This window comes from Aedes aegypti, chromosome 3 (genome assembly GCF_002204515.2).
Source record: "Aedes aegypti strain LVP_AGWG chromosome 3, AaegL5.0 Primary Assembly, whole genome shotgun sequence".
In the NCBI taxonomy this organism is placed as follows: domain Eukaryota; kingdom Metazoa; phylum Arthropoda; class Insecta; order Diptera; family Culicidae; genus Aedes; species Aedes aegypti.
The window spans coordinates 342,658,782-342,685,363 of NC_035109.1; the positions used below are offsets into that span (position 1 = coordinate 342,658,782).

The following is a 26,582-nucleotide window of genomic DNA, read 5'->3' on the forward strand; positions in this document are numbered from 1 at the left end:
TCTTTAAAAAAAAAAACACCCAGAATCTGGTTATAAATATTTCAAATTGGGTAATATTTTCATATGCATTTCGATTTGTCTGGAAAGTGTATGCAAGTTTGGTTGAGGAAAACAAAAAAACTGTGTATGACGAGTGACGAGCGTATGCGAATGTTCGTGAGTTCAAATGTCACTAAGGTCTATAGACCTTAAGGGCTTGTTCACAAATGTCATAATACTGAAGGGGGTGGATGGGTGTACTGAGATTGTTACAGCTCATATAATTTTTTTGGAACATCAATACAAAAAGCGTTACGAGGGGGTGGGTGGGTATCAAAAATGGCCATTTTTGGCGTTATGAAATTTGTGAATAGACCCTTAGTTGATTGTAGTCATTTGAAAAAGGGTGTCTTCAATTTTCAAGGTTCAGTGTAATTTTTCTCTATACATTGCATGAAAATCCCGGGAAATCTGGTTTTAAAAATCCCGGAAACGCCATCCTTCCAATGGATCACGTTCTCAGTTATATCGCATTTTCCAACTGTCAAAATCCTCCCCCGCTTCCAACCCAACACAGTCATGAGTGCAAAAATGTTAATGGAGGAACGGGATCTCGTTTGTTCTCCGCAAGTGCATAATATTGTTCAATTTTTCACAGTATTATCACCGAAATTGCCAATTCAATAGCACCTGTGATGATTCATTACATCCGTGGGCGTGCCAAGCAAGTGGAGTTCTAACCGTAATCGACGGGTTGAAGTGGAAAATCGTGGAAAACGAAGTGGGTGGTGTAATTATAGTGCGAACTGCAGGAGGAAGACCAACAATAACAAAATTGGAATTTAGCTGGCAGGAATTTTGGTTCCCCGAGCCACGGTGGACATTGCGAGGATGAGTTCGACAGGTGTTCTACCCTTTGTGCGGGGAATCGATTTCACCTTCAATGATTTCAGCGTAAGTATCTTCGTCTGGAGTTCGATTTTAGTGGGGTAAGAAATTTTGTCACGAGACGACAGTGGCGCTGACATACTTTTTCCCCCAAGAGGATGTCTATTTTTGGCTTACCGAATGCGGATTTCGCTGGGGTTGCAAAACAGCGATGCTACGCAACAATATATGGGAATAAAAAACAAAGGGAATTCCTTCGAATGTTTCCTTGTTTTGTTGTTTTCGTAAGCAGGACTGGTAGCGAGTCACTATTTTAGGGTGTCGGCTAAGTTTTAGGAATTACAGGGCTGATTGCAGGTCTCATTTTAGAGATTGAACCATAAAAATGTCAACGCTGAAGAGGGTGGGTAGGTGTCTTCAAGATGTTACAGTTCATACAAAATTCGAAAAAAATCATAAAAATGCATTACGAGGGGGTGGGTGGGTGTCGAAAATGATAATTTTTGGCGTTATGAAATTTGTGAATAAACCCTAATTGTGATCTCGCAATAAAAGCCATTGGTAACCGAGTGTGTAGCTTTTTGTTATTGAGCTAACGATTGGATTTTCAGATTAATTAACAATCCTTCAATGGAGAGAAGATCCTTATGTATCTCCCAGTGGTGATAGTTTTAATCTTTATCCCTTCATTTGCATAACAACGAAGCTACAATTCCGGTTATCAATGGCTTTTAGAGCGAGATCATAAGTTATGCGAGATTTGGTCTCTACATTATCGTAATTCTGTATTTTAAAGTAATGGTCTCTTAAGTGTTTTTTAACCAAAATGGTCTCGGCAGTCACAATTTTCTTCTCCTGAATTTTGATTCAGAATATCTTACCACGAAACCACAGGAGTTAATATAAAAAAAAATCAAAATGATATTCTGCTTTAGAGATTTGTCCCCTAAGTCCAGGTTTCCATCGATTTGCCAGTAGCAGTTTTAGCAGGTTTTCCAAAGATTCTCACAGGAGTTCTTCCAAGAAAGCCCACGAGTTATCACAGTAATTGCTCAAAAAAAATTTCGCAAGGAATATTTTTCGAAATTTATGAACCAATTAATTCTACCAGTGTTTCGTCGAGATCAGGCGATTTGACGTTTGACTTGAGTCGTTTTAGATTGAACGGAACCAATCCAAGCGTCAAATTGTCTGATTCCTACCAGAAAGCGAATTTGCTTGCGGCAGCCATTAGCGCTCGTGAAAAGCTCGATAGATTGACAATAAAAATAACAATTTCACTCATTCCTTTTTAAGACACCGCCGGATTGACAAGTAGATAATACAGCATTTGATGAATCTTGTTGGAAAGCATTCCCTTATGACGGTTAATTTAAACATTCGTTTTGAATTGGCATTAAGACTCTGATTAGTAAAAAATATGAATAGCCCCACCTAGATGACGCACTTGCCCCATAGTGCTGAAAAATACTAATACTTTTAGATTTTCTTTTTATATCATGATAGGTTCGGCTAGATTGATGGGTTCGATAAGCTTCGGAGACAGAGAAGAAGTTGTTGAAAGAGGCACACTTGCCCCAAATTCCGCTATGTTAATCAACGTGCGAAGTTCGATTTCACAACTAAATTCTCAATAAGATGCATGATGTGCACTAGCAAAGCGAGTTGTTCAAAAATTATACTTTGCACGTTAGTTAATCTAGACGGAGCAATATAATATACAAGATTTACACTAAATAATTAATAAGCAAAACACAGAAACAAAATATTCGTATTTTGTCGAATGGGTTGATTTCGCGGCATTCAAAATTATTGAGAAATTCCTATTCACAAACTATCCGGATCAAACGATTGTAGTATCATCCTATCTGTGAAATCTGAACAACCTTTCCGAGTGTCTCTCCCTTTGTTGCCTTTGCTCCGATAAACACATGAATTGAAAGTATACTTTCAATATACTTATATAGAAAAGCAGTAAAATCTACAGAGATATCAATGTTAAAAAACACGTTAATAAAGATGAAAAAAAAAATACAAAGATATGACAAATAGCAAGAAAATAAATTTAAAATATTCAAACCGTGGTTTACATCTATGTTCTTAAAATTTTATTAATCCACACAAATTCTTATCTTAGAGTTGGATTAGGGATTTCAGAGTAGTTTAAAACTGATTTCTGGTAGACAGAATCTTACCCAAAACAATAAATCAAAGTAATTGGGAAGATTATCTTTCAGTCCATTCTGCAGTACTGTAATCCGGGGTATCATTGATCAACGGGGTAACATTGATCGGAATGACTCACCTCATCAAAAGTTCGTATTATCATTTATTGATGGAACATTTCCAATTCATGAATGGTGCTTCTCTTTCTTATATTCATGAGCTAAAAAAAGTTAATATTTTTGTGAAAATTGCGTTTACCTTATGCGTAAATTTGTCAACTTTTCGAAATAATGATTTTAATTGTTAAGGATGACACTGCCGAGGATTCATGTCTCACATAAGTTCTGCAAACGATATAAGCAAGCAAGATGCGGTTCTTACTAAAAATGACATCGCCGAAAACGATTCCGTTGTCAAAACTTTTATAAGTATGCTCAATTAGGCAACATTACCGCATTACTGATAGAAATGTAAAATTCCCTTAGAAAATTGTCTACCTTTAGGCTTATTCCGTGGTTCGAGGTGTTTTTAATTTTAAAATAACTCAAAAAGTAAATGATTTGTAAGTGTTTAGCCTTCATATTCGGCTTCAGAAGCCATGATTTAAATAAGTAACGACATTTTCAGTATTACCGAAAGTTGTTTATATAGGTGATCAATGTTACTCCATATCAACTTAATCAAAAAATCGCCTAAAACATTTGTTTTAACCAAGCTAAGGGTCGTGGGTTCGAATCCCACTGGTCGAGGATCTTTTCGGGTTGGAAATTTTCTCGACTTCCCTCGGCATAAAGTATCATCGTACCTGCCACACGATACACGCATGCAAAAATGGTCATTGGCATAGTAAGCTCTCAGTTAATAACTGTGGAAGGGCTCATAAGAACACTAAGCTGAGAAGCAGGCTATGTCCCAGTGGGGACGTTACGCCAGAAAGAAGAAGAAATCTCTCAATAAACAAAATACTGTAAATAGTCTCGAGCTATGGGTGGCAGTACATGATTTAAAAATGTAAAACCTGCAACATTTGCATTTTCAAACGAAATATCGAAGTAACATTCAGAAAAATGATCAATGTTATCCCGGATTATGGTACCTAAAAAGTTTTCTGGGAATTTGGCCCGAAGCGATTGGGTTGAGTTGGGTTCAAGGTCGACGATCGTGTTAATTATGTTTCCTTCACTTTTGTAGGATGGAAGATTCCCGAAGAACATCAAACACATGTCCGGCGTGCAGTGGCTCAAGCTGGACCGGACCGGGATCGACGAAATTCCGGAGGAAATGGGCAAACTGATGAAGCTGGAACATCTCTCGATGAAGAACAACCAGTTGGAAAAACTTTACGGCGAACTGACCGAGCTAAACTGTCTGCGATCGCTGAATATGCGGAGAAATAACATCAAGAGCTCAGGTATACCGAATGAATTGTTCGACTTGGAGGAGCTTACGACGTTGGATCTATCGCACAATAAGCTGAAGGAAGTGCCGGAGGGGCTCGAGAAGGCCAAAAGCCTTTTGGTGTTGAATTTAAGCAACAATCAGTAAGTGGGCTATTTAAGGAAAAAGTTTTCAAATTTGCTAATATGATTTCATTTCCAGGATCGAATGTATTCCTCCGTCGTTGTTCATCAATCTAACCGATCTGTTATTCCTGGATCTTTCGAGCAACAAACTAGAGACCCTTCCCCCACAGACACGACGTCTATCCAATCTGCAAACATTGATTCTTAATGACAACCCCCTGGAGCTGTTTCAGCTCCGGCAATTGCCTTCGCTACAGAACCTTGTATGTCTGCAGATGCGCAACACTCAGCGCACTCTGAACAATTTCCCGACATCATTGGACAGCTTGACTAATTTGCAAGAACTGGATCTCTCCCAAAACGCTCTATCCAAACTCCCGGATGCTCTTTACAACCTGGGCAACCTAAAACGACTCAATCTGAATGACAATGTGATCCAGGAAATTTCCCCTCTCATCGAAAACCTCTCCAAACTGGAAACCCTGAACTTATCTCGCAATCAACTGGTCCTTTTACCCGCAACTCTCTGCAAGCTTCAAAACCTTCGACGGCTGTACGTCAACGATAATCAGTTAAACTTCGAAGGTATCCCATCCAGCATCGGAAAGCTGGGTGCGTTGGAAGTATTTTCTGCTTCCAACAACCAGTTGGAGATGGTTCCTGAGGGGCTCTGTCGATGTGGATCGCTCAAGAAGTTGAATCTAAGCTCGAATAGGCTGATCACACTGCCGGAATCGATTCACCTGTTGACGGACATGGAACAGCTCGATCTGAGGAACAATCCCGATCTGGTGATGCCGCCAAAACCCGTTGAGGTTCAACGAGGCGACGGTCTGGCATTCTACAACATTGATTTCTCGCTGCAGACTCAACTGAGGCTAGCAGGGGCCAATGTGCCAGCACAAGCACAGGTGGCAAACAGCAGCAAGGATCCAATAGCCAGAAAGCTGCGACTCCGACGGGGTGCGAGAACCGATTCTACCGAGCAGGATTCGGCCAAGATACTCAAAGGCATGCAGGACATTGCCAAGGAGAAGAACTCGCTTGGGTTCGAAGATGAGAAGGCGGAAAACTTGAAACCGAAACGGTGGGATGAGAGTTTGGAGAAGCCTCCGGTCGATTACTCGGAAATATTCGAGGAGGAAGACGGACAGTACGTGGGATTGACTATATGGGAGATTGAAAACTTTCTGCCGAATAAGATCGAGGAAGCAGCGCATGGGAAATTCTACGAAGGCGATTGCTATATTGTGCTGAAGACGTCCCACGACGATGCTGGGCAGTTGAGTTGGGAGATCTTCTTCTGGATTGGCACAAAAGCGACGCTGGATAAGAGGGCTTGTGCGGCGATCCACGCAGTGAACTTGAGAAACTATCTAGGGGCGCGATGCCGAACAATTCGCGAGGAACAGGCGGACGAATCAGACGAGTTCCTGGCCCTGTTCGATACCGAGGTGGCGTATATCGAAGGCGGCCGAACACCAACCGGATTCTACACGATTGAAAACTTGGTATACATCGTACGGTTGTACAGGGTTCACGATGCGGGTGCGAACATCCACCTGGAACCGGTCGAGGTCACTTACGAATCCTTGGATCCGGGATATGTGTTTCTTCTAGATACCGGTTTGCAGATTTTCGTGTGGTACGGATGCAGATCCAAGAACACGCTCAAGTCCAAGGCACGTCTGATAGCGGAGAAGATCAACAAAAACGAGCGCAAGAATAAGGCAGAAATTTTCCAGGAATACCAAGGCAGCGAAGGGGTAGATTTCTGGAAGGCTTTTGGTTTCTCGGATGGACAAGGGCCAGGCGTGAAGCCATCTAACCACGTAGATCCCGACTTCCTACCCATTCCAGCAAGGCTGTACCAAATCCAACTTGGTATGGGCTATCTGGAGTTGCCGCAGGTGGAAATACCCAACAAGACACTACACCACACGATCCTGAACAGCAAAAACGTGTACATCTTGGACTGCTATCTGGATCTTTTCGTGTGGTTTGGCAAGAAATCGACTCGTTTAGTACGAGCAGCAGCAATCAAGCTCTCGCAGGAGTTGTTTAACATGATTGAACGGCCAGAATATGCCTTGATTACCCGTGTCCAAGAAGGCACTGAAACGCAAGTATTCCGATCGAAATTCACCGGTTGGGAAGAGATAATCGCCGTGGACTTTACTCGAACAGCCCAATCGGTTGCACGGACAGGAGCCGATCTTACCGGATGGGCCAAAAAGCAGGAAACGAAAGCGGATCTGGCTGCGCTGTTCATGCCAAGGCAACCTGCCATGACGTTGATCGAGGCACAGCAGCTGGCCGATGACTGGAATTACGACTTGGATGTCATGGAATCGTTTGTACTGGAAGGCAAGAAGTTCGTCCGGTTACCAGAGGAAGAGCTCGGCATATTCCACACCGGCGAGTGCTACGTATTCCTTTGCAGATATTGTCTGCCGGTAGACGACGACGAGGACGAAGAGGAAACGGATACCGTAGATAATGTGGGCAACGGAAAGCTGAAACCCTCGTCGGCACAAGCTCCGGCCGAAGAGATCCAGTGTGTGGTTTACTTCTGGCAGGGACGCGAAGCCGGCAACATGGGTTGGCTAACGTTCACCTTCACGCTGCAGAAAAAGTTCAAGTCCATGTTTGGCGAGGAGTTGGAAGTGGTACGGATACATCAGCAGCAGGAGAACCTCAAGTTTATGTCGCACTTCAAGGGTAAGTTTGTCATCAAGAATGGTCGACGGAAGGAGCGGCAGAAAACGCCGGAGGGTAAGCAGCCGGTCGAGTTCTACCATTTGCGTTCCAACGGGAGTGCTCTCTGTACGCGCTTGATTCAGATCAGGACGGATGCGACACTGCTCAATTCGGCGTTCTGGTAAGTTCATATGGAATAGAGTGCGGCTTATTTTTTTTTAAAGTTCTCAAAACTAAAAGTTCGTATATCTTCTTCTTTTTCTTGGCATTACGTCCCCACTGGAACAGAGCCTGCTTGTTAGCTTAGTGTTCAATAAGCACTTCCACAGTTATTAACAGAGCTTTCTTTGCCAAAGTTGCCATTTTCGCATTCGTATATCGTATGGCAGGTACGATAATACTCTATGCCCAGGGAAGTCAAGGAAATTTCCATAAGGAAAAGATCCTGGACCGACCAGGTATCGAACCCAGATACCTCTAAACTCGGCTAAAGAAGGTCCATATGCCAATCCAAGTTATACAAAAAGAAACCTCAAACTTTGAGGCAACAATACATATTAGAATTTGAAGGTGGCGACTTGAAAATTAATTTTCTACTTATAAAGTATTACCTTCAGTAAAGTTTTCATAATTTTTAAACCAATTATAAATCTTTTAGCATAATTTTTTTTTTAATTAAATTTATAAATTTGTCTAAAACTATAGCTACAGTTACTGTTAGTAAAAAGTACCATTTTGTCCCAATTTCCTAATATGACTCATATTCCACACACTCAACTTTTTATAGCGATTTCATATTTCATTCAACCATTCATATTTCTTCACAGGATACTCAATTCTCCTATATCTCAAGTCCTCTACATTTAAAAGTTGTGAAAATATTAATTTTTACCTTTGAATATAAGACATGTTCGGAATTTGAGACAAAACTGTAGTTTTCTCAAAGTTGTTCCTCATTTACGCAAAAAAGATCTTTGTTCAACCATAACTTTATGAACTTTCATCCGATTCCAAATCTTTTTATACTATTATTATTATTTATTATAGAGGTTCTAACTAGTATCATTCGCCTCTGATAAAAAAGAAAGAAACAACTTAACAGATTACTTAAATTCTATCTAGTAATCGAGTTTTCTTGCTGAGAATAGTGCTGATCTGGGAGGGAGAAACCAATACAAAATTTCTCTACGTCACAGTGAGCCGAGATTCTGCTGTCACGAACTGTCACTGTGAGCCCGGGTCTTAAACAAAGGACAAACATTAAAAAAGCGCGTAATTAGCCAAAGCATATTTTTGCATTTCATCAAAAGTAGCAAAAATCGAATAAGAATCAATTCATGCACATTCAAAAGTAACGTCACGAGAGCACCGTTTATTCTAACTGAATATAACGTATTGGAATTAGGCTCTTTTTACTGTTTTCATTAAAACTTAAAATTAAACGCATAGAAAACTGTGGCCCTTTTTCAATGGTTGTCCAGAAAGATCGAAGGTACACAACAACTGAAAACTAGCGATTTTCACTAAGCCTGCCTTGATTGTCGTTGGCAAGCTGGAGTTATCTTGTAATTTGGAATTAATTTGTATCCAATTTTGTGTGTAGTATCTGTAGTATAAACATGGAAAAAGGGCCAAAGTTTTCTACACGGGAAAAAATTCTGTGGTAAATATTACTATTGTAGCTGACTACGCCCATTCTTGAAACTACCATGGAATTTCAGACCAATTTACTATGTTTACGGTACATCCTACCACATTACTGGTACATTTGACAGAAAGAATTTACAACAATCTGATTTCGACAACAAACATGGTAAAATCAAGCGCATTTCTGGTCTGCTGAAAATTGCCGGTGCGAGCGCTTAAGTTAACCCCCTAAAATGGTAGTTTATACCGCACAATTTTTTTGCGTGTATGCATTTCATTTCCGATTTTATTAGAAAAAGTAAAATGATGCGTAATTGAATACTTTATATTTAATAAGAATAAAAGGTGCTATCGTGACAATACTTTTGAATAGGCATGAATAGTTTACAGTTGATTTTTGTCACATTTAATGAATGCAAAAATATGTTTTGATCAATTACGCGCTTTTTTCATGTTTGTCCACTGTTTAAGATCCGGGCTCACAATACTCCACTGCACTGTGACGTCACGCATGAATTTTGACAGGTACTGGTCCTGTTGTTTACAGTTTGGACTTAGTACACTCAAAAAAATCCAAACGTAATTGCTACGTGAAAAATCACGTAGATCATTCCAAATTCATTTTACCTCCACTTCACCTGACTAAGATAAAGATCACTAAACCATTCATAACCATCAAATAGTGACTCGGTAATGTTTACTGAGGTTACCTATCGCGCTTACGTGGAATTCACGTAGGTGCCTGAGTTCATTTTGACATCTGCATAGTGTACGTACATTCGGTGTTGAGCTCAAATCCTAAGATGGCGCCCGCTTGATTTTAGAAGAACTTCAGAAGCTGCTGCTACTTTAAACCCTGTGTAAGATTGATTTCAAGGTAAATATGCTTTGAATACCGAAGAATCTGTGCATTACTTCATATTTTATACGTGATTTATAACCTCTATCAATTATAGCACGCGAAGGCTACAACAAGACAGACCAAACTTACAAAATTGGGGAAACAAACAGGAATCAAAATGCTCAGATTGACAATAAAAATATCACAATCTTTTAAGTTTGTTTACATTTTCCAATTGGGAATTAGTTTTCTTCCAAAGCCTATTAGAAATAAGATTGGTCTTTATTACAGTTAAATTTAATGCAAAACCATCTAGGTCCTATTGAAACGCTTCGTAAAGGCTACCGGAAAATCCACGTAGCTCTTACGTTTAGCGACGGTGGAATAGACGAAGTTCAAAAGTTCATGCGTTCATTCTGGGCTACCTATGATTAACGTAAGAGCTACGTGAAAAGTGCGATGGAAAAAAATCACGTATGTTTTCACGTAACAATGACGTTTCGATTATTTTGAGTGTACTTTTTTCGAATCATTCTTAATTTCGTGGAAGTTTGCTGCGAGGAGAGGTCAAATCCACTGCAGATACCCACGAATCGTATTATTCTATCTTCCTACCGTGGAAAATCGTCACCATAAGCATGCTGGTGATAGAAATACGAAGATGAAAAAATGATGGAAAAAACGACTAAGTCCAAAACGTAAACAACAGGACCAGCAGCTGTCAAATAAGTGAGGTTAGGCTCGTCATATGCAGCGCTCTATAGAAGAAGAATGTCGCTGTCGGAACATATCTTGCTGGCGGAGATAGGCGGGGCTATAAATGTCAACGCGAAAATGTATGCAGTTTGACACTTATGTACCCAACATCTTTCTGAGCAAGAACAAAGGGAACACCAGCGACATTATTCTTCTATGGTTTATTATTTCTATTGAGATTGATCAGATTGATGCCTTGCTACTTTTATGGTCAAATCATTGTAGTTACAGGAACGTGACTGAGATAGAGACAGAGGCTTCCAGAGTGCTTGTTGCTTGCCGTCCCATTGCTGAAAAATCCAGCGAAGTTGCTGATATCGTGACTACTGTTGCTTTTTCTATTTGCCAGTGTAAACGTACTGTATCATCAGCTCCGTAAGGGCGAGAAACTGATCCTCTTTGGACTTACACCTTTTCAAAAGGAAGAGTAAATCTCAAGATAATCCCATAAATTCCGAGATCGCGAATAGTATGAAGATACTTCGGACGAACGTTGTGTATTTCGACCGACTTGCGAGTGAAGACGCCTTCCTTCGCTTGCAGGTGCGTGAGTTCGATGGTGGGTGAATAGTCTAAGGTGTGGTACTCTCAGTACGTTGACGATGTTGCCTATCCTGGTCTTACATTTTGCTTTTGTCCTAGCTAACTCCTACTCCACTTATTTGGCTTTACATCAATTATCTTGATAAAGCCTCGCCAACAATATTTCGCCAATTCACTCGGTTCATGGCCGCTTCTCTCCATCCTCGACTGTGACCCACGCTCTCCAGGTCCTGGTGTACCTGGTCAATCCACCTAGCTCGCTGCGCCCCACGCCTTCTTGTTCCGACCGGCGTAGCGAACACCATTTTTACAGGGTTGTTGTCCGGCATTCTTGCAACATATCCTGCCCAGCGTATCCTTCCAGCTTTAGCTACCTTCACGATACTGGGTTCGCCGTAGAGTTGAGCGAGCTCGTGGTTCATCCTTCGCCGCCACACGCCGTTCTCCTGCACGCCGCCGAAGATCGTCCTTAGCACTCGGCGTTCGAAAACTCCAAGAGCTTGCAAGTCCTCCTCGAGCATAGTCCACGCCTCATGCCCATAGAGGACTACCGGTCTTATGAGCGTTTTGTACATCGTGCATTTGGTGCGGGGGTGAATCTTTCTTGACCGCAGTTTCTTCTGGAGCCCATAGTAGGCACGACTTCCGCTGATGATGCGCCTTCGTATTTTCCGACTAACATTGTTGTCAGCCGTCAACAAGGATCCGAGGTAAACGAACTCGTCCACCACCTCGAAGGTATCCCCGTCTATCGTAACACTGCTGTCGCGCTCAGTTCCGCCAACCAGCATGTACTTTGTTTTCGACGCATTCACCATTAGCCCGACTCTTGTTGCTTCGCGTTTCAGGCGCGTGAACAAATCTGCCACCGTTTCAAATTTTCTCCCAATAATATCCATGTCGTCCGCGAAGCAAACAAATTGTCCGGATCTCGTGAAAATCGTGCCTCGACTGTTAAGTCCGGCTCCGCATGACACCTTCCAGCGCAATATTGAACAACAGTCACGAAAGTCCGTCGCCCTGTCGTAGTCCCCGCCGAGACTCGAACGAACTGGAGTGTTCGCCCGAGATCTTCATGCAGTTTTGCACACCGTCCATCGTTGCTCTGATCAATCTTGTGAGCTTCCCGGGAAAGCTGTTCTCGTCCATGATTTTTCATAGCTCTACGCGGTCGATACTATCGTATGCCGCCTTGAAATCGATGAATAAATGGTGCGTAGGGATCTGGTACTCACGGCATTTCTGGAGGATTTGCCGCACGGAAAAGATCTGGTCCGTTGTCGAGCGGCCGTCGATGAAACCTGCTTGATAACTTCTCACAAACTCGTTTGCTATAGGTGATAGACGACGGAAGAGAATCTGGGATAGCACTTTGTAGGCGGCGTTTAGGATAGTGATTGCACGATAATTTTCACACTCCAGTTTGTCGCCCTTTTTGTAGATAGGGCATATAACGCCTTGCTTCCACTCCTCCGGTAGCTGTTCCGATTCCCAGATTCTGATAATCAGCCGATGCAGACAAGCGGCCAACCTGTACGGGCCCATCTTGATGAGTTCGGCTCCGATACCATCCTTGCCAGCGGCCTTGTTGTTCTTGAGCTGTTGAATGGCATCCTTAACTTCCCCCATCGTGGGAGCTGGTTGGTTTCCGCTGTCCGCTGTGCTGACGTAGCCATTGCCTTCGCTGTCCTGACCTTCTGTGCCTGTGTTCTCTGCGCCATTCAGGTGTTCATCGTAGTGCTGCTTCCACCTTTCGATCACCTCGCGTCCGTCCGTCAAGATGCTCCCATCCTTATCCCGGCACATCTCAGCTCGCGGCACGAAGCCTTTGCGGGATGTGTTTAGCTTCTGATAGAACTTCCGCGTTTCTTGAAAACGGTACAGTAACTCCATCTCTTGGCATTCCACCTCTTCCAGGCGGCGCTTTTTGTCCCGGAATAGGCGGGTTTGCTGTTTCCGCTTCAGTCTGTATCGTTCCACGTTTTGCCGCGTACCATGCTGCAGCATTGCAGCCCGCGCTGTATTCTTCTCCTCTAAAACCTCCTGGCACTCCTCGTCGAACCAATCGTTTCTTGAGCTCCGTTCCACATATCCGACAATGCTTTCGGCAGCGTCGTTAATGGCTGCTTTGACTGTCCTCCAGCAGTCCTCAAGACGGGCCCTATCGAGCTCGCTCTCATCCGGCAACGCTGCCTCAAGATGCTGCGCGTACGCATTGGCGACATCCGGTTGTTTCAGCCGCTCGAGATTGTACCGGGGCCGTCGGTATCGTACATTGTTGATGACGGATAGTTTTGGGCGCAGTTTCACCATCACCAGGTAGTGGTCGGAGTCAATGTTAGCGCCACGATAGGTTCTGACGTCGGTTATGTCGGAGAAGTGCCGTCCATCGATCAAAACGTGGTCGATTTGCGATTCTGTCTGCTGAGGTGATCTCCAGGTGTACCGATACGGGAGGCTGTGCTGGAAATAGGTGCTACGAATGGCCATGTTCTTGGAAGCGGCAAAATCTATCAGTCGTAGGCCGTTCTCGTTCGTCAGCCGGTGGGCGCTGAACTTTCCAATCGTCGGTCTGAACTCCTCCTCCTGGCCAACCTGAATGTTCAAATCTCCTATGATGATCTTGACGTCGTGGCTTGGACAGCGGTCGTACTCGCGTTCGAGCTGCGCGTAAAATGCGTCCTTGTCATCATCAGTGCTTCCGGAGTGTGGGCTATGCACGTTGATTATGCTGAAGTTAAAGAATCGGCCGCAGAATCGGCCTTTGATTCTTAACTTGCACATTCGTTCATTGATCGGTCACCACCAGATCACGCGCCTTTGCATATCACCGATCCCTATGAAAGCTGTTCCCAGCTCGCGTGTGTAGTAGGGCGGTTCAAAATTTAAAAATGTTTGAGAATCTAATCTCCCATATGTTCCTTATCATCGTTACCATAAAAATAGTGTTCTGTGAAATTTTCAGCGTTCTAGGTGATGATTTAAAGGTGGCCCAAAGTCAATGTAGGTTTATATGGAAATTACTATGAAGAAATTTTGAGGTATGTTTCAAACACTCTAGTACTGGAATGTAAGTACAAACTTACTATCCCATTGTAAAAACTCATTCTCTAAACCATAATAAAGAAATTTGCTGAAGAGAGAAATTCAATCCAACGGATAGTAGAAGATATATTCATGAGTTTGTTTGCTATTATTTAGCCTAATATGGGATTATAACCCTGAAAACATGTACAAAAATCCCAAACAAAATTAGCTCAAAAGGGATTTGTTTCTTCAGCAATATTCTTCATTAGGGTTTGATAAATGAGTTATCAATATGGGATGATAAGTTTCTACATATATTACACTATTAGCGTGTTTGAAACATTTCTCAAAATTTCTCCATAGTAATTTCCATATAAACCTACATTGTCTTTGGACCACCTTTAAATCACCACCTAGAACGCTGAAAATTTCACAGAACACTATTTTTATGATAAGGATAGTAAGGAGCATATGGGAAATTGGATTTTCAAACATTTTTAAAATTTGAATCGCCCTAGTGTGTAGCCGCAGCTCTGGTAGATGGTATGATTACCTCAAAACGTTCGCACCAATGCTCCTGTCCAGCATACCTCCTGCAGCGCTACGATGTCAAAACCGCGGGTTTTCAGTACATCGGAGAGTATGCGAGTACTTCCAATGAAGTTAAAAGATTTGCAGTTCCACGTACCGAATTTCCAATCGCTAGTCCTTTGTCGTCGCTGTGGTCTTTGCCGATTGTTCCGATCCGTATTCTCTCGTTGACGTTCCTGTGCTGATGTGTTTTTACGGTTGGCTTGCAGGGCCTGACACCAACCCCTTAGATTTCCGGAGGACCATTCCCCCTAAATGTTCGGAGAGCCATAGTGCGCAGTTTAGCTTAGAGTCCTTCTCTGGCACTCGGACGATGATCAGCCGCCCCTGACATGGGGGACAGACGCTGTTGTGAGCCGCTCCTAACATGGAGTACAGACGCTCAAGGTTTGCAGAAGCAAGAGCAAAAGCAAACCCCCCCCCCCTTCCCTGTCAGCATACGACCAAAGTTCCCACCGGGGGTTGGTTACCCGATCTTCCCCAAGGTTACTCGTACCCCGGCCAGTACCACGAGGAGGTAGGGATAGGAGTTGCTGGGCAAGAGGCTAAGGACCGCACAAAGGGGTCTATTTTATTCCTGCAGGTACGCGAGGTACCAATGGTACGCCATGCCCAGCCATTTACCGCGCCCTAGCTAACTGTTGTAGATATCCAATATTCTCATTTGACGTGCTCATAGTTTTGACCTCAGATGGTTTAACCCCAACTAAGTCAAGCTCTGCCATCAGTTCGTTTGATTCCATTAGATGTAGCCCGGAAAGCACAACTTTCAAAGGAGCTTCACTGCTAATTTGATGAATAAAGAATTTCAATGATTTTTTTCATCAATTCAACGATTATTTTGTGAATCTCAACCTGTTTTGTGGTAACTAACACACCAATCATCAGGAATGTTTTCTTGCTTCAGTAAACTAAGTTTCTGCCTAGCATCTTGCCGTAGCACTGTTATAGGCGGACAGTAAATTTTCTTATTCGAGGGGGATTTATTGTTATCGTAGTTTGCAGTATTTGCATTGTCGTTCCCATCAACAGGTGCGTGTGTTAACATCTCGAAACAATTACTAATTTCAGGGTGACCAGCGCACCTGGAAATCGGGAAAAAGCCGGAAATTTCAAATCAACGGGAGAAAACCGGGAAATATACGGGAATTTCAATTAGCACCGGGAAAATTTTGCATACCAAGTAATGTTTTAACCAGCACGATCTATACTTTACTGGATTTTTACAAAAGCTTCTGAATTCGAATACCAAGTTAGTCAATGAAGTCAAGAACATATTCTGTATACAAATGTCTTTAATCCAGTAAATAATTAGCCAGTAAATTAAAAACTGTTAATAAAGAAACATTTTGCGAAAAGTTTTTCATATAGTTTCATGAAGCATTTTATGTTAAAAACTACAATGTTTGGATGTAATAAATTTCTTTAAGTAAGCTTGCAAATCACTAAGATCAAATTAAATGCGTTTACAACCTATGATATTCATTGAAAATTTGCCATTCGCTTCTTGTTTGGGCTTGGTAAAAATAGTATAAAATTCTAATTCATTTCAGAATTATGACTGTTATTTATTATCAGAAATAATTGCCCCGAGAAAATGTTCTAGATTTATGGGGATAAAACAACAAATAATTCTATGCTGATGACCATAGAACGAAATTTTGAACAATTGATAAATTCATTTTTATGTCTACCGAATATGTGACCGTTTAAAATTTAAACTATGATTCATTCTAAGATTGACTCGGGGGTCAAGCTTTTTTAACTCTGAACTTTTTCATAACAAATTCCATGATTATTTAAAATGACCGTCGTAAAATTTGGTTTCATACACTGAGGCAAAAAAACTTAATCATTTCATAAGGAATAATTATGATTTGGCGCCACAACGATTATTGTTGAAATTTGTAAGTTTTACTTATGATTTTGGTGAAGAATATCAGTAATGAATTTCATAAGTCAAACAATGAAATTCGGTAATAAACGCAATGGTATTTACTGAAATCGTTTTATCAATCGATAATGTTGTTCGCCTTTTATATCAGGCGTGCACAAAAAGTGACATGTTTTGATAACATGTGATCTGATTTCGATTAACTTGTAGCCAACATCGAAAGCGGAGTAGTTCTTCTAGCGATTGCTATGATAATTATTTCAAGTAATTGTTGTTAAAGAATTCAAAGCTCTCACTTATGAAACTTATAATCCCATTTTCGAAATGTTTAAGCGTGCAATGAAACCATAATTTGGCTGGTTCATAAGTCTTGATTTATGGAAAACCTAAGTATTTTTGCCTCAGTGTACATCAAACTAGAATTTAGAAGAATCAATATAAGCCCAGAAAATTTGAATGCGCAGCAAAATATCTGATTTCCGTCTACCCCTAATAGAAATGCTTTGGTTTATGATAAATACACTACCGAAAAAGTACTTAAAAGTTTTTTGAAATGGTAAAAAAAAATCGCAATAATGTTTCTTAGCATATCATTTAACCGGGAATATTTTTGAAATACCGGGAAAAACCGGGAGAAAACCGGGAATTTGAAATTGACTTTTCACTGGCCACCCTGATTATTTGCAACCGATGCGTGTTCTCTTATTGTTCGATATTGGTGAGACCTGCCACCGTCTCCTCCATATCCTTGTGTTTGGTACCTTGCTTGCTTCTCTTTGGCTTCTGGCCTCCACTTATGGAGCTTCCGCTATCGGATAAGATTGCATCCCGAGCTGATTTGTTATAAGACCGCCGGATTAGAATCTGCGACACGCTCGATCCCGAGGCACTGTGGTCGACGTTATCGAACTCCAGCCTTTAACCGGCTTCGGTATACGGTTTCATCGTAACAAAGGTGTTTTTTAAGGTTTATAATCGACGATATCTAGAGCACGAAAAAAAAAGTTTGAACGCTGCGTGATATCGATCACGACAGATCTTTTTACATGTTTCAAAGATAATTTTATTGTTTTTGAACAGTGGATATCTAACTGAAAATCAAAAACCAGAATATCGAGTAAGGAAGAGTTAACTGTAGTAAAACATTTTTTTTTACCTAGGTGTTGATTAAAGGTTACATGAACTGCAAACCAATCGCTAAGTTTTCATTGAAATAATCTGATTTTTTGGATCTTCTTATCAAAGGTTTGCTTTTGAGAGCTTTTGAAAACTTAGCCGCCATCTGATATGTGTACTTTTTACTATAGTCATTCACAAAAAATACACAATGCTAATATAATTCTGCATGTCTGCAGTTACATACTATTTGTACCGTTTGAAACGGATGACGATTCAGAATCGGGTATTGTGTACGTGTGGATCGGCTCAAAAACGACATCCGAGGAGTCCCGTTTAATCCAAGAGATCGCCGAAGATATGTTCAATAATCCTTGGGTCAGCTTACAGGTAATCTTATGAATGATAAAATAATTCAGCTTCATTCTAACGCTATTCTGCATCTTCCGTAGATCCTCCACGAAGGCGAAGAACCGGAGAACTTCTTCTGGGTGGCACTGGGCGGTCGCAAACCGTACGATACCGACGCCGAGTACATGAACTACACCCGGCTGTTCCGTTGTTCGAACGAGAAGGGCTACTTTACGGTAGCAGAGAAGTGTTCCGACTTCTGCCAGGATGACCTAGCCGACGACGACATCATGATCCTGGACAATGGCGATCAGGTGTTCCTGTGGTTGGGCTCACGCTGCAGCGAGGTGGAAATCAAGCTGGCCTACAAATCCGCACAGGTAAAGTTGACAGTGCGGATCATTTTAAAATGTCCTTTCCTAATGGCTTGATTGATTCTATTCGTCGTAGGTTTACATCCAACACATGCGCATCAAACAACCGGAACGGCCGCGAAAATTGTTCCTCACGCTGAAGAATAAGGAATCGAAACGATTCACTAAGTGCTTCCACGGCTGGAGCGCGCACAAACGACCCCCGGAGTAGGAACTCCTGTGGGATCGAACACAAAACAGGAGACAAACGCACCAATGCGACGAGACGGTACGGAAGGAGGGATGTGAAATCTATAGTGTATGCAATAGGCAAGAATGTACTTAATTTTTCGAAATTGTATTTATTTATAACTATTATTCGAGTTTGCAATCGGTACTGGCCAAGTTGTAAGTTCGGTTGCCTTATGCGCGGTTTGTTATGCAGTGCAAATTATGCTTTCATGTATAATTCAATTGGACATATTTTTTATAATTGGTTAACATTTGTTATCAACTTTCAGAATGAAATTAGAGTTCTGTAAATAAACTTTTACGTCAAAACAATCGTTCCTTTATATTGATCCAAGGCGAATAGCAACTCGAAACAGTTAATTGTTTCTAGCTCTAAATTGAATATACAGTTGCGGACAAACGATAAGGCCACCTCAGTGAAAAAAGTTTACTTCTCTGAAAGATCAGTATAGCACAATCAAATCAAAATCATTCATGACTTCGATTCTATTTATTATCATTATGGAATACCCCGACTATGTTTAAGAGTTACCTAGAATGTATACGTCACTGAATCGAACAGTATGTGTGGATTAAACTTAAGGCGGCGTGTATACCATGTACCCCCAATTAGAACTTTAAACGTAATCTAATGAGCCAAACACTTTTTTTTTTCAATTTCAGTTGAATATTTGAACGAATGATAAGTCACAGATTTTTATTAACTTCTGAAATATGTTTCATATACGTCATCCTGTGACTTATCTATTCTAAGTATTCTAGAAATTGAAAAAAAGCATTGTTTGTCCACTACGATAATGAATGGAATCGAATTCATGTAAAATTTTGATATGATATAGCTTTTCTGTACTAGTCTTATTGTTTTGTATATCATGTTTTCCTCAATTATAAATTTCTCCATTTTTCCTTGCCTCGTTAAATATTTTGCTTTATAGAATTCTGAATTGATAAGAAGGGTCATACCATTAAAGAACAGAAACAAAAACTTTAAATTTTCAGAAATAAAACTTAAATAACCAATGAGTTATACTTGTTTGGCTTAGCTGATCTTATTGTTTGGTCTGAAACTGTATTTAAGCTTTATTTTGCTTTCATCAGTAATTTTAAGTGCAACTATATTATATACATGTACAATTATACTAAAACTTTACTCACAAATAAACAATATTTAAGCACACCTTCCTTGATTCTTATTGGGCTTCGATTTTCAACATTTCTCGCATACTCTGAGATAACGCCCTAAAAGCCATTGGTAGCCACGTGTAGCTCGTTGTTTCTGAGCAAATGAAAGAATAAGCATCCAAACCAACATCACGGGCAGATAGATAATGATCCTTTCTTCCCCATAGTGTTGTGAAATAACATGAGAATCCATTCAAATGCTCAGAAACAATGAGCTACACACATGGTTACCAATGGCTTTTAAGGCGAGATTTGTGCTGACTTCTAAGGATTTTATCCATTTTTTCGGCTGTTTAAACTTTGGGATTTCTAACCATCGCAAATAAGTCAACGTACAATCAGATACGTCATTTAGAGAAATTATGCTTGCATTGTCCTTAGACACCTTCTAATAATTAAAATTATTATTCATGCATAAGGAAATAACACTGGCATAGCCGTAAATAATCTTCAGCCACAGCACTTCTAAAAATAATATCGATCCACACATGCGAAATTAGAGCAAATCCAGATGAGGAAAAAGCAGTCCGAACAATCGCCGCTACCATATTTTAATCGTCATCGTCGTCGTCATCCGAGGGCACAAACAGGTCGTTCTCCTCCAGGAAGTTTGCCATGTTCTTGCTGATGGTGGCCCCGATCAGCAGCCCCGGAATCACGGTCAGAACCACTCCGAGCAAACCGAACGGGATAACATTTGGCATCGGTTTCAGTGCACCGCTTCGGTAGGTATATTTCCTACGTAGCTGCCGGATTCCCATCAACCCTGACCGGGTACCGGCTGAGTTGAGTCGATTCACAACGCGGACCACATTGGAGAGCACCATTTTTCCTTGCGGAAAATCTCCGGCGATTAATAATCCTGATCACGACGAACAACCACTAGAAGAGCACACACGAAAATTCCGATGTGATGATTTATTTTTTCTTCGATTCAGGTTCGGAAGAAAACACGATGACATTTGTGTGATAGGGCTACCAGGACGATGCTGATACGTGTCGGAGTTCAGCACCGAAAGTATTCCACGGTGCCACAAATCTACACGCTCGTTCAGATCTACTCAAAAGTGAGTAGATTTCGACTCACTTCGGAACAAAGTGGAACTGCTCAAAAGTGAGTAAAGCCCTTGTTACTCACTTTAGAGTAACACTGTCAAATGTCAAAATTAGAGTAACACTTACTCACTTCGTTTAATCTGAAATTTGCAAAAGTGAGTAGATGTCGCTCACTTTTTAAACAATATTCCGGGAAAAAAAATCATAATTGTTAGCTTTTCAATTTTTGGAAATAAAATGCGTATCATTCGTATATTTAATGTAATTCAAATTTACAATGCATAATGTTTATATAAAAGTTGACCTTGTTGATTGCCAGAAGTTCTAGACCTACGGGAAATTTTGGAGTGACTTATTTTTCGTCCGGGTCTTCAGCGTATCCGAGATCCAATCCGTTGTTGCTAAAGCTAGTGGGCTTCATGGCCGTGCGGTTAGTGTTACCAAGCCTTTAGCCGCATCGTTCCAAGGAGTGTGGGTTCGATTCCCGCTTCAGTCCGAACTTTTCGTCAGGAACGTTTTTCGACTGTGCCGCTGGGCGTTACATGCTAATCCGTTGTCTAGTGTGGTGCTTCCTTCAAAGGGCAAATCGTCCACTGGAAGCATTAACGTGTTGGTGAATTTTTTAAATTAGGTACTCAATGAAGCTGTAAAAAAAGATGATGAGATCAAATCAAAATGGTACGATAACATAACTTACATACAAAAAACGTATATGTTCTAAACAGTTGCATCGAATTTCTTTTTTTAACAGGGTTTGAGGACTTATTTTCTTACTTTTAATGTTTATTCTAATAAATACACATCTTGGCTTGGTAGCCGAAATTTTTACAAGTATTTGACAGTTGAAAGTGAGTCAGAAATATGCGTGGTTACTCAAAAGTGAGTAAAGTTCATTTCTCTCAAGAGTGAGTTAAAATTGACTCACTTTAGTAGAATAATGTCACTCACTTTCGACAACTAGCTTGAATGTTCAAAAGTGAGTTAAAGTTACTCTCTTCTGAGTAGGTTTGAACGAGCGTGTACACAAATTTGAGCTCAATTCCAGCATGACATTAGAAAACGGGTTATGGGTATTTATTGTGCTCTGCAAGATAAATCCACGTTATGCGATTATCTGAAAATGTCGATATACCGTCGCAGTGATATTCAAAATCACCAAATGTTTCAGATTTAGCAAATTTGAAACATTTGCGTTCTTGAAGAACGAAAAAATCCAAGCCTACTTTAATTTTGACATTGCGTTTGAATTGCGCGCATATCTTCTGCGCGTTTCCGCCGCCGCTGTATGTGGATTTAAAATGAGCGCCGCAATACAGCGGCGGCGGTAACGCGCAGAAGATATGCGCGCAATTCAAACGCAATGTCAAAATTAAAGTAGGCTTGGATTTTTTCGTTCTTCAAGAACGCAAATGTTTCAAATTTGGTAAATCTGAAACATTTGGTGATTTTGAATATCACTGCGACGGTATATCGACATTTTCAGATAATCGCATAACGTGGATTTATCTTGCAGAGCACAATAAGTACCGTACAAAAGAATAGGACAAGTACTGGCCAGGGAATCCTTCAGCTGTCCAATTTACTTGAGCTGTATCCAGCTGGCAAGTAGAGTGAATGTCCGTAACGTTTCATAACGCCTGCCGTGCTAATCAAATGGAGCTATCATTTTGCCGCGCGGAAAAATGGTCCGCTCGATTAATCCACAAGGAAAATGATGACAGTTTGCTTACACTGGATCAGCTGTCAAAATTACTTTGGTTATTAGCAGCAAACTCTCGCATAATCTGGGATAACGCCCTAAAAGCCATTGGTAACCACGTGTGTAGCTCGTTGTTTCTGAGCAAATGAATGAATAAGCATCGAAACCAACCATTGGCAGGTAGGGAACGATCTTTTCTTCACCATAGCATTGTCAAATAACGTGTAACTCCATTCAAATTCTCAGAAATAACGAGCTACACTCAGAAACATGGGTAGTCACAGAATGACTAAATTTTAGTAATTTATGACTATTTTCTATCTGCCTCTCTTTCATTCTGCAGGGAATTTTATTCCTGTTTGTCAATTCACCTGGGTTGAAGCATCGCTAAGCTTCAACCCAGGCGAAATGACATTTAGTATCGAAATTCACAGCAGAATAAAAGAGAGGCAGATAGAAAATAGTCATTAATGCATAAACTTTAGTAATTCTGTGACTATTTAGTGTACTTACATGGTTGCCAATGGCTTTTAGGGCGAGATCATAAGTTAAGCCTGGTATCCACATCCTAAGTAGAGCGGTCAAATACAATTTGTTGCTAATTACCAAAGTAATTTTGACAGCTGATCCAGAATGAGCGAAGTGTCACTTTTACTTGCGGAATAATTGAGCGGCACATTTTTCCGTACGGAATAGTGACAGCTCCATTTGATTTGTACGGCAGGCGTTACCAATGTTACGAAATCAGCTCTACTTGTCAACTGGATACAGCTCAAGTAATTTGGACAGCTGAAGTATTTCTTGGCCATTACTTGTCCTATCCTTTTGCACAGTACTTACGAAGTGGATACTAACCATTAAGCGAGAACTGTACTTGACCGATCTACTTGGGATGTCGATACTCAGCCTTAATGCGTAGTATGCACCTGAAACGTAAAGGGCTCAAGTAAAATTTCTCCTTTTTACCGAAGTAATTTTGACAGCTGATCCAGTATGAGCGAAATGTCACTTTTACTTGCGGAATAAAGCCCAAGCACAATGTGAGCGGCAGCGCTGTACAGCGGCAAAACGGCAAGCCCATCTTGAGCTACACTCTACTTGTCAAGTCAATGTTGAAAAGGATTTAGTCAACACTTGATTGATAAGTAAAGTGTAGATCAAGATGGGCATGCCGTTTTGCTGTTGTACCGCGCTGCCGCTCACATTGTGCTTGGGGCTTAATTGAGCGGCACATTTTTCCGTACGGAAAAGTGACAGCTCCATTTGATTTGTACAGCAGGCGTTACCAATATTATGAAATCAGCTCTACTTCTCAGCAGCGTACAGCTCAAGTAATTTCGGTAGCGGAATCATTCCTTGACCGTTTCTAGTCCTATCCTTTTGCACAGTACTTATGATCAGCGTACCGGCCATAAGGTTAAGTAGCCCGTCATTCGTTTAGGCAACAATGATGACTTCAGCTTGCATTTCAAAGTGATAAAACTCAGTCTTGATAGTTTATATTGACTTGAAAAAGTATCACTGTACGCACTAACATGCATAAAGTATGCTGATACTTTTCAGCTGTATCAGTGAAAACCCAACTGATTTTCTTTGATTCGAAATCGTGAGATGAATAAGCAACAATCCAACGACGCGTACAAATTTCAATGACGGCCTACTTCGCCTTAATCCTGATTTGCTGCTGACAAGTAATTTCTTGGCCTATCTTGATGCATAGGAAATTCCTGCAAGGAAACGATCAAACGCAGTACGCAGTTGAAAAGAAATGTCAGTTCAAACGGAAATCGCTGTAGAAAATTTCTGCAAAGAATCGGCGAGTTATTTTTTTGGCGATTTTTTTTTAGCAGCAAATCAGATATTGAATGCATTTTTGACGTTGGATAACGTCTCTCGGTAACATTTGGGGGTACAATTCCAAAAAAAATGCAAAATTGAGCATGTAACCAGGGCCGTCCCACTCGGGCTCAGATTGCGTACCACTTCTAGTACTGCACGCAGAACAATATTGCAGGGTTGAATCTAAGAACGCGCCTATTAGAACCAACAATTCTTGTTTGAATTGAATCAACCCATCTGGTGGATTGTTTCTAATCCGGCATATTTTTGAAACAACAAAACTCTGTGCCGAATGAAATATTGATGCTCGATTTTCATTTCAACAAATGACAATTGTTGTTTCAACAATATCATTTTGTTGAATCAATTTTTTTTTTCTTGTCGCCATTTTGTATTTGAGAAATAAACAGAGAAGTTAGAGGCAAAAATTAAATTTTGTTTAAAGTTGAAAAAGAAGTGTTGATGGGATATTCGGTAGATGTCAATTTTAATACCTTTGGTGAGTATACATTTTCCGTCGTAGTTTAATTTAAATACAATATTATTTTAGTAATCATATGAAAAAAAAATGATTTTACTATCCACTGTTGGTGTAAATGCGAAAGAAAGGAAAGCTATAGGTAATGAAAAACAATCGATTAATGAAACAACAATCGACAAGTTGATTATTTTAATTTAGTTTATTTCAGAATTTCCTAAATTTGTTTCGACCGGTCGGTTGTGCAGCGGCGTTGGTACCGGACTATATCATCTTACACCTATTAATTCGAAACACAAACTCAATGATCAAATATAATCTGTAAAGCTTGCGCATTGAATTAGTAGGAATGTTAATAAAAAATTATTTTTAAATCAATGAAATACTTTGTTAATATCAATGAACAGAATTGTAGAAACAACAATAGTTGGTTTTTCTTTCAACACACATTCTTTGTTACTTCAATATGGGGTGTTTTTAGAATCAACAAATTATATTTTTGTTTCAATTGCATTTCTTTTTGTTTCTGACAGCTGGCTAATTTGAGACAATTTTAGAAACAACAATTTATTTTGTAGGAATAAATGGAAGTTATCATTGAGTCAACAAAAAATGCCGATAAGCCGTGAGTCAACAATAAAATTTGTTGAATCTATACAGATTTCGTTTGCATTTACAATATATTTCTCTGCGTGTGCATTTGGTCCCTCGGTAGTGCAAAAGGTACCCAAGTTTGACAGATCGCAGTACACTTCAAACGGCATTCTAGATTACCTTATGAGCCATACAATTTTGGGCAACTGCGAGGGACATGGGGGTCTTTAATTTGTCTTTGATGTAACGAAAAATGGTCAGGTTTTGACAGCTAATAACTCAGCCATTTATTGAAAGAATTTAAATATTTATACATCAATCGATCGGAAATTTATCTACGCGTCGATTCAAATGGAGGACACTATTGATTATTGGCAACAAACTATTGAAAAACCGTAAAATGTTGACCCCTTTCTTATATAACCAATCACGTTCAAGCACATTTTTGGGTCCCGCTTCCCACTATAAAAGCGCATTGGTCCTGCTTCTTCCCTCAGTCTTCTTTTTGCGGTCGGACTGTGAACACGGTCGGGCGAGTCATTTTCGCTTTGCGTTTATTCCCGCGTCACAGTTCAATTTGTGTCGTCGGAAGAGGAAGACGCAAGGTTGATTTGCGGTGGCGATGACGATGGCTTGGGCGAACTACTGCTGCTCCGAAATAGAAGAAGCTAACGTTATCCAACGTCAACTTGGCGGTCGTATCTCGGAAACAACCTCTTACTTTTTTACATTGAGAAAACTGTTTGTGCCCTTTTCACATATTTCATAACGCTGTAGGGGGTGGGTGGGTGTCTTCAAGATGTTACAGGTCATACAAAATTCGGAAAATATTCTTACAAAATGCGTTATGAGGAAGTGGGTGGGTGTTGAAAATAGCCATTTTTGGCGTTATGAAATTTGCGAATAAACCCGTTGCAAAAGTTATGTATTGCGCCCAGTGTTGATAGACTCACTCTCAAATCTCAATCAATACGCTCTCACGTGAGAGCAAACTTATTAGAGATCTGCTTTGCAAATATCATGCTTGAGATTTTGACGCAAAATCACTCAATCAACTCAAACCGTAAAAAATTAATCAGTCGCAAAACCAGTTAAAAACTCGTGAAA

The 26,582-nt window shown here is 40.6% G+C and overlaps 2 protein-coding genes across 2 annotated transcripts; one reads left to right on the forward strand and one right to left on the reverse strand.

Moving 5' to 3' along the window:
* The first annotated feature begins 544 nt into the window (after positions 1–544).
* Positions 545–19,775, forward strand: LOC5579103 (protein flightless-1). The gene is made up of 6 exons (XM_001657248.2): positions 545–933; positions 4,225–4,574; positions 4,633–7,437; positions 17,911–18,061; positions 18,124–18,402; positions 18,473–19,775. Exons 1-6 carry the CDS (start codon positions 871–873, stop codon positions 18,605–18,607), a joined length of 3,783 nt encoding a protein of 1,260 aa, XP_001657298.2. The 5' UTR covers positions 545–870; the 3' UTR covers positions 18,608–19,775.
* A 304-nt stretch (positions 19,776–20,079) lies between these two features.
* On the reverse strand, positions 20,080–20,776 carry LOC5579104 (essential MCU regulator, mitochondrial). Its single transcript, XM_021851972.1, has one exon. It carries the CDS (start codon positions 20,634–20,636, stop codon positions 20,361–20,363), a length of 276 nt encoding a protein of 91 aa, XP_021707664.1. The 5' UTR covers positions 20,637–20,776; the 3' UTR covers positions 20,080–20,360.
* Positions 20,777–26,582: the final 5,806 nt, after the last annotated feature.

Bases quoted from the DNA above. Each gene is read 5' to 3' on its own strand.
- LOC5579103 (XM_001657248.2), top strand. From the start codon at position 871: ATGAGTTCGACAGGTGTTCTACCCTTTGTGCGGGGAATCGATTTCACC. The intron at 934-4,224 runs GTAAGTATCTTC...TCACTTTTGTAG, and splicing joins TCACCTTCAATGATTTCAGC to GATGGAAGATTCCCGAAGAA. The intron at 18,062-18,123 runs GTAATCTTATGA...CATCTTCCGTAG, and splicing joins ATCCTTGGGTCAGCTTACAG to ATCCTCCACGAAGGCGAAGA.
- LOC5579104 (XM_021851972.1), bottom strand. From the start codon at position 20,636: ATGGTGCTCTCCAATGTGGTCCGCGTTGTGAATCGACTCAACTCAGCC.